The 13577-nt window shown below is 35.7% G+C and overlaps 1 protein-coding gene across 1 annotated transcript in view; it reads left to right on the top strand.

The window, feature by feature from the left end:
- RNGTT (RNA guanylyltransferase and 5'-phosphatase) overlaps positions 1-13577 on the top strand; it is a 183323-nt gene that overhangs the window by 45206 nt on the left and 124540 nt on the right. Inside the window, exons 9-10 of the mRNA XM_065731011.1 lie at positions 3697-3832; positions 9984-10055. Coding sequence (XP_065587083.1) covers positions 3697-3832; positions 9984-10055 — 208 coding nt within the window. The remainder of the gene's footprint in view (positions 1-3696; positions 3833-9983; positions 10056-13577) is intronic.

The following is a 13577-nucleotide window of genomic DNA, read 5'->3' as shown; positions in this document are numbered from 1 at the left end:
CACAGTACTCAATACAATGCACGACCGTTAAGCTCCTATATGCTGTGTTAGTTCCTATTGAATCCATGTGAGAAATCAGCATTATTCTTTCTTTGGCAATGTGGTGTTGCCCAGAGGCTTGCTCTGTATTCTGGTGTAAGTGCTTGTGGTGCTAATACCTTAATTAACTTCTTTAAATATAAGCTGTCAGGGCACATCCAGATAGCATTCAGAAATGCATGATCAGCAGTCTTTCCTCAAGAAAGCTTGAAGCATGATGTGGAGAAAAGTCTGACGTTAAGTATGAGCTTATGCTTTTTCACTTAGAAAATAAAGAATAGAAAAAAATCATTAATGAATTAAATTAAACGACCACGTAAACTTTTTTTATTTGCACACTTCCAGCTATCAGCTGCTCATGCTTCTGAGTTGTTAGTCCATCCTTAAGCACATTTCATCTAATGTTGGTAATTCATAATTTGACAAATTTTGTTGTTCGGCACGCATTGAGTTGTTATGCATAGAATATGCCTTTTATTTATGCCAAGTTGGTTATCCACACTTTTCTCAAGTCATGCTTTCTCTAAACACAGTGAAACTAAACTTTGTGCTCTGGGTATTTGAAATACCCAAGTTCTTCTAAGTCTTAATGGGAGGCCCAAATTGCTCTCTAGCTCTGTTTTGGTTATTGTTTCTTGAATAAAGATACTGACTTTGACCAGCCAAATTACCTATGGGTACCAATCCACATGTGGGCCACATAAATGCTGTTGGCTTAATGTATTTGTGCATGCTGGATGTGTAATGCATCTTGAAGATCTTGTTTCCTTAAACTAGCTTTGCTTTAGGATCTCTTAGTCCTTAATAACGTCTTGTTTAAGAACCCTGCTGCCATCCCAACCACTGAATCCTTTACAAGTTTTAGGCTCTGTTCGCATGCAAGCTTGCAATCAGATTGGATGGATCTGAGGCTCAAGAGAGACTTAAATGGATAATTTCAATGCTTAGTTCTAATCTGAGAAATATGATGTCTTGTTGCAAATGTGAATTCTAATTTTGGACTTGCATTTGGATAGTTGCTGTTAGCGTTGTTACAGGTTGCCTGAATGTGGTAATTTCCTAAAAGCACAGATGCATTTTATATCTGCCTTTTCTCTTGGCAGCCTTGCTGCTCATTTTCACATGCGTTGCACAGAGGAGAGTGGATGGTCTGTGAAATTACTAAGGTCTTTTACTGAGACATTTAAAGATGACCCTAACCCTGATGTCCACTAGAACACCCAGGTCCTTCCCAGGAAATCAGCCCCTAACCTATACTGATGCACACAGTTTTTTCTGCCCAGGTGCAAGGCTTTGCACTTGCTCTTGTAAAACAAAAAAAACAAGCCACTGAAAAACAACCTGCAGCAAAACAAAAAACCCACAATTGAAAACTTTTTGAACTGATACATGAATCAGTCAGGTGCCTTGCTCATGCAGATGACTTTTGCATGTTATAAGTTAAGCAAGTTTGTTATGATGAGATAGTCGGTCTACACTGTCATGAGATTCACATTTTTAGAATGTGATTCCTGGTGATCATTAACTGGAAATACTTTGCAGGCAATCCTCAAGACATGGATTTTTTTTTCCTGAATATGTAATATAAGCAAATATATGTATGTAATATATGTATATATTTCTGAATATGTAATATAACCTAACAATGAAACACTGGGAAAAGAGAAAGAAATCATGAGACAAGAGCAGGAATCTCACCCCAGTGATCCAGCTACCAGTGTTTAAATACATCTCCATAAATTTTGAGTAAGCGACTTGGAGAAAGTGGTGATGTTGATCTTTCTTTTGATGTTCAAATAACAGATTTTGAAACCACCTGTACGTCCTCTAAACCTGTAGGTATTTTAGGTGGCTAAAAACAGATATTTTAGATGTTTTAGTTTTCTTTTTTGAAGCTGTTTGAAGACCTCATACTATATTGCATTTGTAGTTGGGACTAGTTGTATTGTTTTTGTAAGTCATTGATCTTTTGAAGAGTTAGAACTCGTTTCTGATGCTATTTTCTGATTGAGGCAAATGGCAAAGAAAGTAAGTACTTAAAACAGTGAAGGATATATGAGCGTGTAGTTACTTAGGAAAAAAATATTGTACACTATTTCTCACTTTACATACCTCTTTCTCCTTCATCTGATTTCCTTAATTTTTGAGTAAAACACAGCAGGCTTACTGTAATTAATTTTGAGCAAATTTGTGTGTTTTGAAAAACTCATTTGTATGTAGGTTATTCTAACTTCTAAAGAACTGACGTGAGGTCATCTAGTTGAATGTATGTTGAATTACTTGTTTCATAGAGCATCTCATGCAACTTTCAGTTCTCCTGATGTTACGTTAAGTTAATCTACTCTCAGACCTTCTGAAGACTTCAGTTCTTCTGCTCCTACACTTCTTTACTTCTATGCTACTCATACACAGCACCTTGAAGTACTTATGTTATTTGTGGAGAAGCATTAGTTAGGATGATATATAGTGTGTATTGTGATTGGAATTATAATACTGGAAGAAAGTATTTATTTAAGCTGCATAGGTGATACTGTGCCCTTGTAAGCAGCCTGTATGATTTCTGGAGATGCAGGATCTGTGAAGGCAGCAGATGAGCTGCCTGTGTAGACCAAATGCCTGAAGGGGTTCTGGGGGCTGCTTTGTTTTTGACAGCAGGGATTCTATGGGCATTGCTTTTAAAAGCAATGGTGAATTTTTGAAAAGGCTACTGATAACTCATTATTTCTTCAGAACCAGGACTTCACAAGGAGAATTGGATGAATTATGAAAAGATCTGTTTTTCCTTCCTATTTATGTATTGTATTTGAGGACTTCTACTAGTATGAAAAGTTCTTTCTGAAGGAGTCTTCAAAATATGATTTATCTGTTTCGGAGTATTCTGGTATGGATGGTGAAACTCACATCAGCTTTTAATTCACAGTTTTTTGTTGTATATAAAATGTAAACTCTGTAGGATTAGAACAGTCTTCTTTGGATTTAGCACAGAGAAGCCTACATATTTGACTTTGGCTCCTGGTGCTGCCTTAATGTGAATATATATTTATATTTATTAGAACAATCAGTTTGCAATTGAATGAAGCTTACAAGTTATTTGTGATACCATGGAGTTTTCTTTGGAATTTTCCTTACATGTAATGTGACAGAAGAACGTTCCTTGTCTGAATTTCTTAGTGTTTTAATGAAAAGAGGCTCAATCTCTTGCTAAGACTTTGCAGTACAGCAGGATTGGATAACCTCTAATAGAAGAAGTGTTTCTTGTAAACTAAACTGTTCATATTTATACCAGGTAAAGTTATTGGCCACTTAAAGAAAAATAGGAGTGAAAGATCTTTTAGCTAAGTTTAAGTGAATTAGCCTCATGTATTCCTTTTAGTGTTGAGATCTCCTTTCTTTTTAGGAGATTTTCAGGTATCAGTTTGTACACAGTGGCATTCTTAGAGGTATATTGTAAACTTCTAGTTTTGAAATATTTTCTTGGTGACAGTTACATCGAACTAAACTGCTTTTCTGAAACAGGAGGCTTCAACTTTTCAACTATAAAAAGTTTCTTTTTAAGTGCTCTTTTATAACACATCAGGATTATTTTTTCAACAGAAGACAAATTAAGTGTTGAGATTTAGAGGATGCATCTTTAACTTTTTAATGTTGCCTTTACAGGTACATGATGCTGATTGATGGCAAGAATGAAGTGTATATGATTGACAGAGACAATTCCATTTTTCACGTATCTAATCTGGAATTTCCGTTTCGTAAAGATCTTCGCATGCATCTAACAAACACTCTTCTAGATGGGGTAAGGAGCATGCTGTATAGTAATTTTAACAATTTCAAAAGTTTATTTTTGTTCAGAAACATGATCAAGTTTCTTAGGCTTGAATCAGCGAATCATGGGATTTAGGAATAATAGGTTCAGTTACTGGCAGAATGTGGGAATCACACTGTTCACAGGTCACTTCTTATCTACAGAATAGTAATGATAGCTGCTCTGGGGGGAGCTGTTTACTTGTCTTTGAAATAAATCAAGGTATGACATTTGCTGAGTATGAGAAAAAGTTTGAAGGAAATCTAGAGAAATAGGTGCAGAACCTCATCTCTTTTTATAGCTTTATGTTTCGATACAGAAAACATAGTAAATATTATGCAGCTGATCTAAGTGTAAAATTTGATAAAATTTTACTAGTTTGATATTTGACTTTTGTGACTTGATGTCTTTTGCTTCTGTCATCTTTATTTTCATAATTTGATGATTTGATTTACTGACTGATTAAGGAGTAGTTTAGTTGTTTTTGTTTTTTTTTGACTGAAACATGTCTAAATATTCATGCTGATTTAAATTATGTAAATTTCCTAATGGACTTGGTGAGCTAGTTGCAAAACAAGCTTTGTAACATCTGCATTTGCCATTTAAAAGCTGGCCTCTAGTAATAGTACTTGCTAAGCTTTTCAGAATTGTAGTCATGAGAAGAGAAAACGCATTTCTTGACCTTTCTATTTTAGCTGAATGACTTCGTTAGCTCTTATACTAAATACCTGTCAGTGTAAATTAATGCAGTTCCCTGTCATGTTTTGCTAGCAGTGGAGTTGTTCTTCCTTACTATCGCTTTTGCTTGGTGAAAACCTAAGATGGATTGAAGTCTTTAGTCTGAGGTTAGGCAAGTCTTCTGAGTAAAATTGTAGTCTGCCTCTATTGTCTCTTACCATATAACTGTGAAGGAGCATATAGCTTGCTGTCATGCTTTTGTAGTGATGGTTTTACAGGGAAGTCTTTGGAAGGCATTAATTAAACAGAAGTTCTTCAGAGAGACTGCTTCTCTTTTTTATGTTTCAAAACAGGTGATCTACTAAGGGTGGCTAATGTGCATATGTGGAGGACAGGGAAGCACATGTTGATATGTGTGTGAATGTGGCAGTGCCTGTTGGGCATGGGAGAGGGGCTCTCATCTGCCTTCCTGACTCTCACATTTATAGTTTAAGACTTTTATGAATAAATTAAATTTGAAGACTAAAGGTGTCATAAAACTGATACCCTCTGATGGATAAATACTTTTATAATTCAGATTTCAAAATAAATCTGTTTGATCTGTTTAAAAAAAAAATTGAGTATATTTCATTGCAATTCCTTTCAGCAGATTTGAGACAGGGGCTTGCCTATTGCTTGAAGCATCATAACAGCTTAACTTTGTAATTTGCTATTTCATTAATGTTCATGTCAAATGATTATTTCTGTAACCATTCAATTACTCTGAATATATATATGTGATTTTGTTTTATTTAACCTACACGAAGAAAAGTTTGTCTTTTATTGTTTTAACATATTTTGCCAATTAATGCTGAAGGGCTGTTGAAGTTAATCCGTAAATTACAGATTGGAGTAATTCACACTGTTGCCCTTCAAGTAGCTTTTTTGCTTTCAGAGAATGAATTTATAGAATGAAGGGGGCCAACTGGCCTTACTTTACATTCACGTTAAAGGTATGAGAAAGAAGAAAAGAAAATGGATGAATTCTGTCAGTTCCATGTGGTGAAACAGGTGCATGTGATCAGAATACAAAAGATTAAATAGTCCCTCTAAGTTTATTTGGAAGGGCAATGTATGAAACTTTAATAAAGGTAATTTCCATGAATTCAGTGATCTCATGACATGCTTTAAGGCTTCTGATGTAAGCCTTTCATGCAGAGTTCTTTGAGAATCTCAAATGCATTTAGGGTTCACTTCAGGCTGAAATTACTTGCAAACAGCTTTTACCATGATCAATTACATCTTCGTGATAAGAAGTGTTCTGCAGTACTCTGTCTTCATCTCCAGCTTTTTGGTTGTGTTTGTTCTTCTGGCATGGAAGAAAGTTTTCTGTGAATCTCATTAAAATTAATTCAAACACTACCTACAGGTGACTAGCATAACATTAAGCGTTCCTTTGGAAGCCTGGTGTTTTGACTCCATAGCAGTATCTGAGGGAATGCATAAATCTTTGCTCAAGTGTTTTGGCTGTTGTTCAAGGAAGCTAGTTAGATATTTTCAGGAAGTTTTTTGATGTTCCTCTTAGCTTTAAAACGAGTAGAAAATGTAGAAATATATTGTGTGTTTGATTTGCTGCTAAATATTTGTGTAAACAAGGACTCTCATAGTAAACATGCAGCATCTAAATGTTTTAAAAAAGTTTTTTTTTAATAAAAATTTTAAACATAGGGTAAGGTGCAACTAAAATTAATTGTTGGTCATCTGGGCTTGTGAGCAGAGTACATCTAGTATTCAGAACTTCTCACAAGAATGTCCTCTGACGTTCAGCTGTGTGAGGGCTTCCTTAGTAACACAGTATTAAAATAAAACAGGTACGCTTGGGTTTTTTTCCAAGCATTTAAGACTGTCACATATTTTTACTTAGATTTAGAAAAGCTCAAGTGACGTATGTTGTCATATATTATAAACATATATCAATTTCAGTTCCCAGTTTTGGCATCCTTGGGCAGCCTTGTCTGCAAGCTGGATAGAAGGTTGCATACGCTCTGCCCTTTATGCCCTTTTAGTGAACTAACTGACATGTGAGGTCCTAGTGGAGGCTCCTAGAGCTTGAATTTAGAATTTACTGGGCATATGAGTACAGAGAGACATTCACACTGATGAAGACATCCCACAGAATTGTGGTCAGTGGAGAGTGAGAGCCTATTGTGCTTTTTTTGTCAGTACAGAGCTTACATATTTGTAAGCTCTGTCAAGAATGGTACAGCTTACAACTTTCATAGTTTGCAAAGACTGACACTTCGTGCAACATAGATTTTATTTCTTTCTTTTTTCTTTTTTTTTTTTAAGCTCTTTGTATTCCTGAAATACATCACTGGCTAGAATTGTTTTGAAAATAAAGGGATAAAGGAAAGGCGACAGGTAGGAGGAAAAGGAACAATAAACAGATGTGTGGGTAGATCCAATTCCATGCTCTGGTTCAGCTAGGAGTGCGTTCTGCAAGTTACTGGGAAAATGAGATTCTTTGAGTTGTAATTAAATTTTGGATTATTTTATATCCAGCAAGCAACTTAGATATATGATTCAAGGTGGGAAAAAACAAGTCCCTGAGCTGTCAGTCCCGCGTCTTTCCTTTTGCTGCTCATCCAGCTTAAAGCTCGTAGCACAGTTGCTGTTTCTAATATGCTGTAAGCGTATGCTCTGCAGCACCAGCAAAGAAGATTAACACCAACAGTTTTCCAGATTACGTCAAAGAAGCTGGCAAGTGGACCTTGTTCTGCAAACCTGCAGGTTAAGTAACTATATAAAGTGGTGGATAATGGACAAGATATAAAAGCTGTATTTCCTAGCCGTGGCAGTATTAAAACATGTTATAGTAGCTGTAAGCCTAAATAAATATAAAATATATAAAAAGTAATACATTGATGCAGGTATTACTTGTAAACACTTCCATGTTCTATTCTGTAGCCACATGATATCTAGAAATTGGCTTAAATGTAGCCTTACAGTGTCAGGCTATTAATCGGAGTAAGTGAGTTTGAGTTCCTCAAGTAGTACATTTTTCCAGCTGTCTACAGTATGAACTTGCCTTTGAGATATAATTCTGGAGGCGTTTTTCAATATTTATAATTTCAAGGAAGACTCTGAGATCAGAATCTTAAATAATGATGCATTGGAGTACTTCTAATTGAACCATTCTTATGATCACTTTACACCTGTTGCATTATGGCAGCTGTGTTGGCATAAATAATGGAGCAGTGAATGCCAGTGTGATGCTGGCGATGGGCACCACAGGAATTTGTCATTTCTACTGCTAAAGCATATTTTCTTATTGTGTATTTGGCCTGGTAGTTGGGATTTCAATCAGGATCTCGAAAAGAACAAGAGGCAGGAGGGAGGAAGGTAAGAAAAAGGAGATGTGACAAAAGAGGCTACCTGCACCTGTAATAGGGTTGAAAAGGTTTATGCATATCTGAGGTAGAGAGCAGTTTTCATATATACAATTTAATTCTGGATTAAATCTAAATGTTCAAGAGAAAGTTTAAAGAATATGCATGACCCTCTTGTCTGTATCTTATAATAGTTGTAACAGAATATCAAGAGATTCAGATTTTGAAAATTAGGTTTAAAATCTTCTTAGACTCAGCATCAAATTGTTTTCAAGGTTTTGCATATAAATGCTAGCTTTGCATCAAAGCTGGGTCTCTGGATATGCATCTTGAGGAAATGAGTTCTTAAACTTTAAATCTGTTTTCACTGAAATGTGTTTTAGTTTTGCTTGCTAATGCAGTTGAAAAGCAGACTGGTAGCATTTTTTTTATTTTCACTTTTATTTTACTTCTCAGTTCTAATGGGAAAACAAACAAATCCTGTCAGGATTATTTTTTTTCTGTTATATCTGTGAAAACTCTTCCACATTTGAATACAGTACCTTAATTCTGTGTACCTGCTCCATCTACTTGTGTAGCTCATTATGAAATTTATTGTCAAAGAATGCATTCCCGTGTTCATCTCCTTTCGTAGCTTCCCAGAGTCTTACCTAAATACTGGGAGGTGATGGAAGAACATTTCATTACATCATTTCTATGTAGACTTTTACGAACGTTATGTGACATTACCTAAGGCTAAGTGATTTTTAGACTCAAAAATAAGATACTGTAGTTATTACAAAGGAGTATTTTTCACTCAGGCTTTTTTTTCCCTTTATGGAAAGAAGAATCTTGGCAGTGAAAATATATCACCATTGCTGTATTCAGTTTATAGAAGATAAGATTGCAAAATATTAAGTAGGCAACTTCTGGTTCCCACTGTTATTTGAAACAATAGGTTTATGTATTCTGGTTTATCTTTAATTACCTCCAACTTTGTATTTACTTGGAAACAAATCTATATTTTAAAACTACGTGTTTATTTTTAACAGCCTAATGTGATTAATTACAAAGTACAATTCAAGAAGTTCAGATTGAAAATTAATCTTACTTTGAAAATCTTGATGGGATTTACTTTGTAAAAGTTATAGGGTCTAGGAGAAGTTAAAAGGTTGTAAAACAAAAATGCTAGTAACTCATCGAAGAATCATTTGAGTTGATGTAAGATGCTGTTTTGAATTAATTCTTGAGCACACAGTTTCATTTTCGTCATGTTAAGTGGACTATTTTTACCTTTTCCTATCGTTTCATCTCTTCTGTGTGGCTTTGAAATTTTAATTTGATGTTGGCAGCAAAAAACCCTTTGCTGGTAGAACTATCTTATTAACTAAGAACTGGGTGGTAGAGAGTAGGATGGAGGAAGTTGCATGAGACTAAATATTTTTTATTAGTTTACCAAACTAATGAACTAGTTTGCTTCATATCACAAGTCTGAGTTACAGATACAGGTATCAGCACGTAAGGTGTATATGCCTTTGTATGCATGTGTATGTACATATGTTGATGTTTTATGTTGATCACTGATAGGTTTTCTCCTTGCTGACATTTTCAAGACAGAATACCAATATATATTGAATTGAAACTAATTTAGTGTGAAACAGATGTTGTCTGTTGTGTTTCCATTTGAAAGAGTCCTAGTCACAGTACTGCGTTCAAACAAACAGCAATTGTCACTGCTGCTTAGAACACAGCTAACATGAAAAGAACCGAACTGAACGTAGAAAATGGGTGGAAGAGCTTGCTTTTTACTTTTCTGCTGTTGAATTCCTTGTTGTAGATTTTCAAAAGTGGCTAGCTGTGGAGAAACTAACGTAGAAATGTTGTAGATAAGAATGTGGAGCATTAGGACAGCTTTCTGCCTTCTTACTGACTGCTTCATGAGACATTTAGAACCATAATATTTTTATAACGTTGACATAATACTTTTTTGGCAGTAAGAATGTGCCAGTTATTTGATTACGTCACACTCTCAGGTTTATTCACTTGTTATAATTGTGTTAATGTTTTTTTTTTTGAAGTCATGAAATAAATGTAAATGTCATCTCTTTTCTTTTAAGGAAATGATCGTCGACAAGGTTAATGGACAGGTTGTTCCTCGGTACTTGATATATGACATTATTAAGTTTAACGTAAGTACTTCTTCTGGTTTTATCATTAGTTATTGATTCTCATTTCTAATTTAATCTTATTTGTATAATTAAGAGCTTGAGTATAAACTTCAGCACCGAAAGTATCAGGTTATTCTGTAGCTCAATAAAAAGCAGTGCATCAGAATTAAGATTGAAAGTGCCCTTCTAACAGACATTGATTTATTTCCACGTAGTGGTGGTTTGAAATGGTCTACTAAACATTGTTCAAAAATTTCCTGCTTCTAAAACGTTCCTGAACTATTGAGAGAGAAGGGATGGGAGAAGTTGGCCTGTCAGGGGCATATATTTTATGAGCATCACACTGCTCCTTGCTAAACTACTCCAACACCTATCTCAAATTTCTCTTCGAAACCAGGCTTGTAGGTTCTGATAGGTGCTCAATAAGCAGGCTCTCCTGTTTACACTGGCTGTAGGGAAAATACGTGAGAAAAATATGTTGTGGAAAAGGAGAAGCCTTTTTTGACAGCTAGAAATAGTTTTTGTGGTCACAGGAGGGACTTGTTAAAAATATAGGGAATGAGAAACTTGTTTCCGTTTTTTTACAGCAGCTTTTAAATATGGTGTTTGAAAGTCACCATAGGACTTCTGCTTGTTAGCTTTGTAGATTATCTTTTTCTTTGGGTTTTGTATATTTTTCCCCAAAAAGGCATGATATACACGAAATACTAAGTTAGTCTTACAAAAGGATCTCCTATTGAAGGAGAAGATTATTTGAAGAACTAACCTTGACCATATGTTACATTTGTTGCCTCATGTGAAATAAATTTTCTATTGATTTCTCCATTATGTGTAAGAAAGAGAAAATGTTCTTTGGGAAGGATCGATATAACCATATATATCTTTACAAAACAGCATTTAAAATAACATTAAATACAGAATGTGTCTGCTCTTTTTGGCTGGGATAGAGTTGTTTTCTTTGTAGTGAGTCTTACTGTGCTGCAGTTTAAATATGTGGCCAAAACAGTGTAGACCATCCGGCATTGTTTCAGCTGTTTGAGTAGTATATGTCTGTTGGGCCCATGGAAAAGCAGCCTAGTATCTGTTAATGCTTCAGAAAACACAGTCTTTTTAGTGTTCCCAACAGGGCAAACAGTCCTAAAACTCAAGACATTTCAGACTTCTTAAACTGCTGTTGGGTCTTCCAGTGCTTACATAAGATGCTGTTCAGCCTGAGTGAGCCACCCAGCATATAGGGGAATTGCAGGCTGAGCCATGGTACTGGTCATGGAAAAAGATGTTGGTATGCTGAGAAGTGTAGTCATTGTGATAGATGTCAGTTTCCTGGATCTTTCCTATTGTTAGGACTTTTTGGTACACAGAGATTCCTTGCATACTTCTGAAAAATATGATCTTCTCTTTTTTCCTGTAAACACTTGTTCTTCTACCTCTGATCCCATGTTTGTGTTCTTGATATCGTTCTTTGTCTGTGCTCTTGCTCTGCCTGGCCTGTCACTCACTGCTGTTACTTTCCCTTTAAAAATGAATTGTAAAGTACAAAATGAATAGTCTCTGCTCAGTTTGGGATATGCATATGCTGTCTTATGGCTTTTAGCAAGCCTTATTTTGATAAGTACTTTGGTGAAATGTTTGTAGCAGTGTCCAAACTTAATATGAAGAATCCCGCCTGGCAAACAGCGAAAGACGATAAGAGAGCTTTCAGAGAATTGTTAAGGCTTGAGGAAAGTCTGCTTTTGAGCAGAGCTGAAAATGCTTTAAAGTGTTTTTTATTTTTTATTTTAACATTGAGAATGAGAGAGCGGACTCTGTTATGTAATGCAGTTTTAGTGTCAAGGACAAATTAAGACACCGTTATCAGAATGAGTACAAGCAGGGCTTCAGCTGCTAGAATTGATTAGCAGTGATCCTACCACAAAGATTAAAAAGCACAGCAGTTTTTAGGTTAATTTTAGAAGCTTAATTACAAAACTGGGCACCTGAGCGTGTTTGTTTTGGCAAGAAGTGGTCAACAGAATTTTATCACCAAGAGAGGTAAATGCATTGAAAACTTCTAATTTGCAGGAAAGGGTAAGTTCTGTTTTTCTTTTTTTCCAAGTTGTATAAGTTAGATTATGTAATTTTTCAAATCTAATAATTACACAAAGCAAGAAACTTTCATTCAGAAAGCCCTCTCCCCAGTAGTCTGCATCTGGGATTGCTCAGGAATTCTGTGTCACCCTTTTTGATCTTGAACGTAGATCTCTGAAAGTCATTTACAGAGTTACTGTACTCCCTGGCCATTGTGTGCAGTATAACATTTCCAACATGTCCCCTATCTCATCTTCTTCATGCTCTGCTGTTAGAGATACTACACTGTGGTGGGGGTAATATGAATATTCTGCTGATGAACACCCTTGTCTGATCAGGCAAACTTCATTTTAAGTCAGGTCTGTGAATTAAGGGTATTTTTGACCGATCTTATTCTCAGATGCTCAACCTACTTTGCACGTAGACCATTCTAAACTAGCTAAATGTTTCGAAGTTTTCTGGCTTTGTTAGATTTTTTTCTGAAGTACAAAATTCACAAATTCTACACTAGGTCTCAAAGACTTATGTGCACTGTTAATGTTGCTGAGTATTTGTGTGTTAGGATGACCAGTGCCAACACAAAAATGCAGAAATTAGTGCTGAGGTAAGGTGATACATAGTTCTACACAGCACGCTATATGTTAACAGCAAAAATTCCGTCAAGCTGCATCCATCGGGATGGCTGTAAATAATATAGGGAGCAGCAGTTGTCTGCTTGTGGTAGATCAAATGGGGATAAAAGGAAGGTGTTAAACTTTGTGTGCAATACTGTGATTTGGGAGAAAGTCGTGAAATTACAGAGCGCAGTGTCTTGGTACATCACAGAATCTTTCTTCAGACTTAGCATTGCATCTGCACTTGACCCAGAGAAGGTGAGGAAATCACCGAAAGCAAGATGATATGATTATGGAGAGAGAAGGATAACAAACTTAGTGGTGAGCAGGGAGAATATGAAATGGAAGAGAATGGCAAGGGAGAAGAATGAAGAGAAAAGATCACCTGCCTCTGAAGAATTTTAGTCCAATTTTATCAGTGGGGCTTTTTGTTACTTAGCTTTTCAATTTTACTGGGATGTATCAGGAAAAAACTTAGATGGCCTTATAGAAAGAGGTGGAAGAAAATGAGGAAATAGACTGTGATTGAAATACATACTAAGCATTTGAGTCTAGATACCTAGACAAGAAAAGTCTTAGGAAGAAGTAAAAATTGGGTTTTAGTGATAGGGAGAGATGTACATTTGAGTTCTTAAAGAAAACATGGAAATAATAAAGGCTAATTTTTTTTAATGAGCTCTGATGCTTCTTACCTGCAATTGCTGAAAAGGTCACTTTTCAGAATTGATGATGGAATGCTTTGATTTCCTTTCTTTTTCCTCATATCTGTGGCATATACGTGGGCTGCTTTGAAAGTAATGCCTGCTATTTTATATTGGCCCACGACATCAGAGGTGGATGTTGATCTTATGGCAGTGGAGAT

This window comes from Cyrtonyx montezumae, unplaced genomic scaffold, assembly GCF_038088225.1.
Source record: "Cyrtonyx montezumae isolate F1298 unplaced genomic scaffold, pur_monq_1.0 scaffold_13, whole genome shotgun sequence".
NCBI classification, from domain to species: Eukaryota; Metazoa; Chordata; class Aves; order Galliformes; family Odontophoridae; genus Cyrtonyx; species Cyrtonyx montezumae.
Note: the sequence above shows the minus strand (reverse complement) of the source record. Positions and strands in the feature narration are given on the sequence as shown.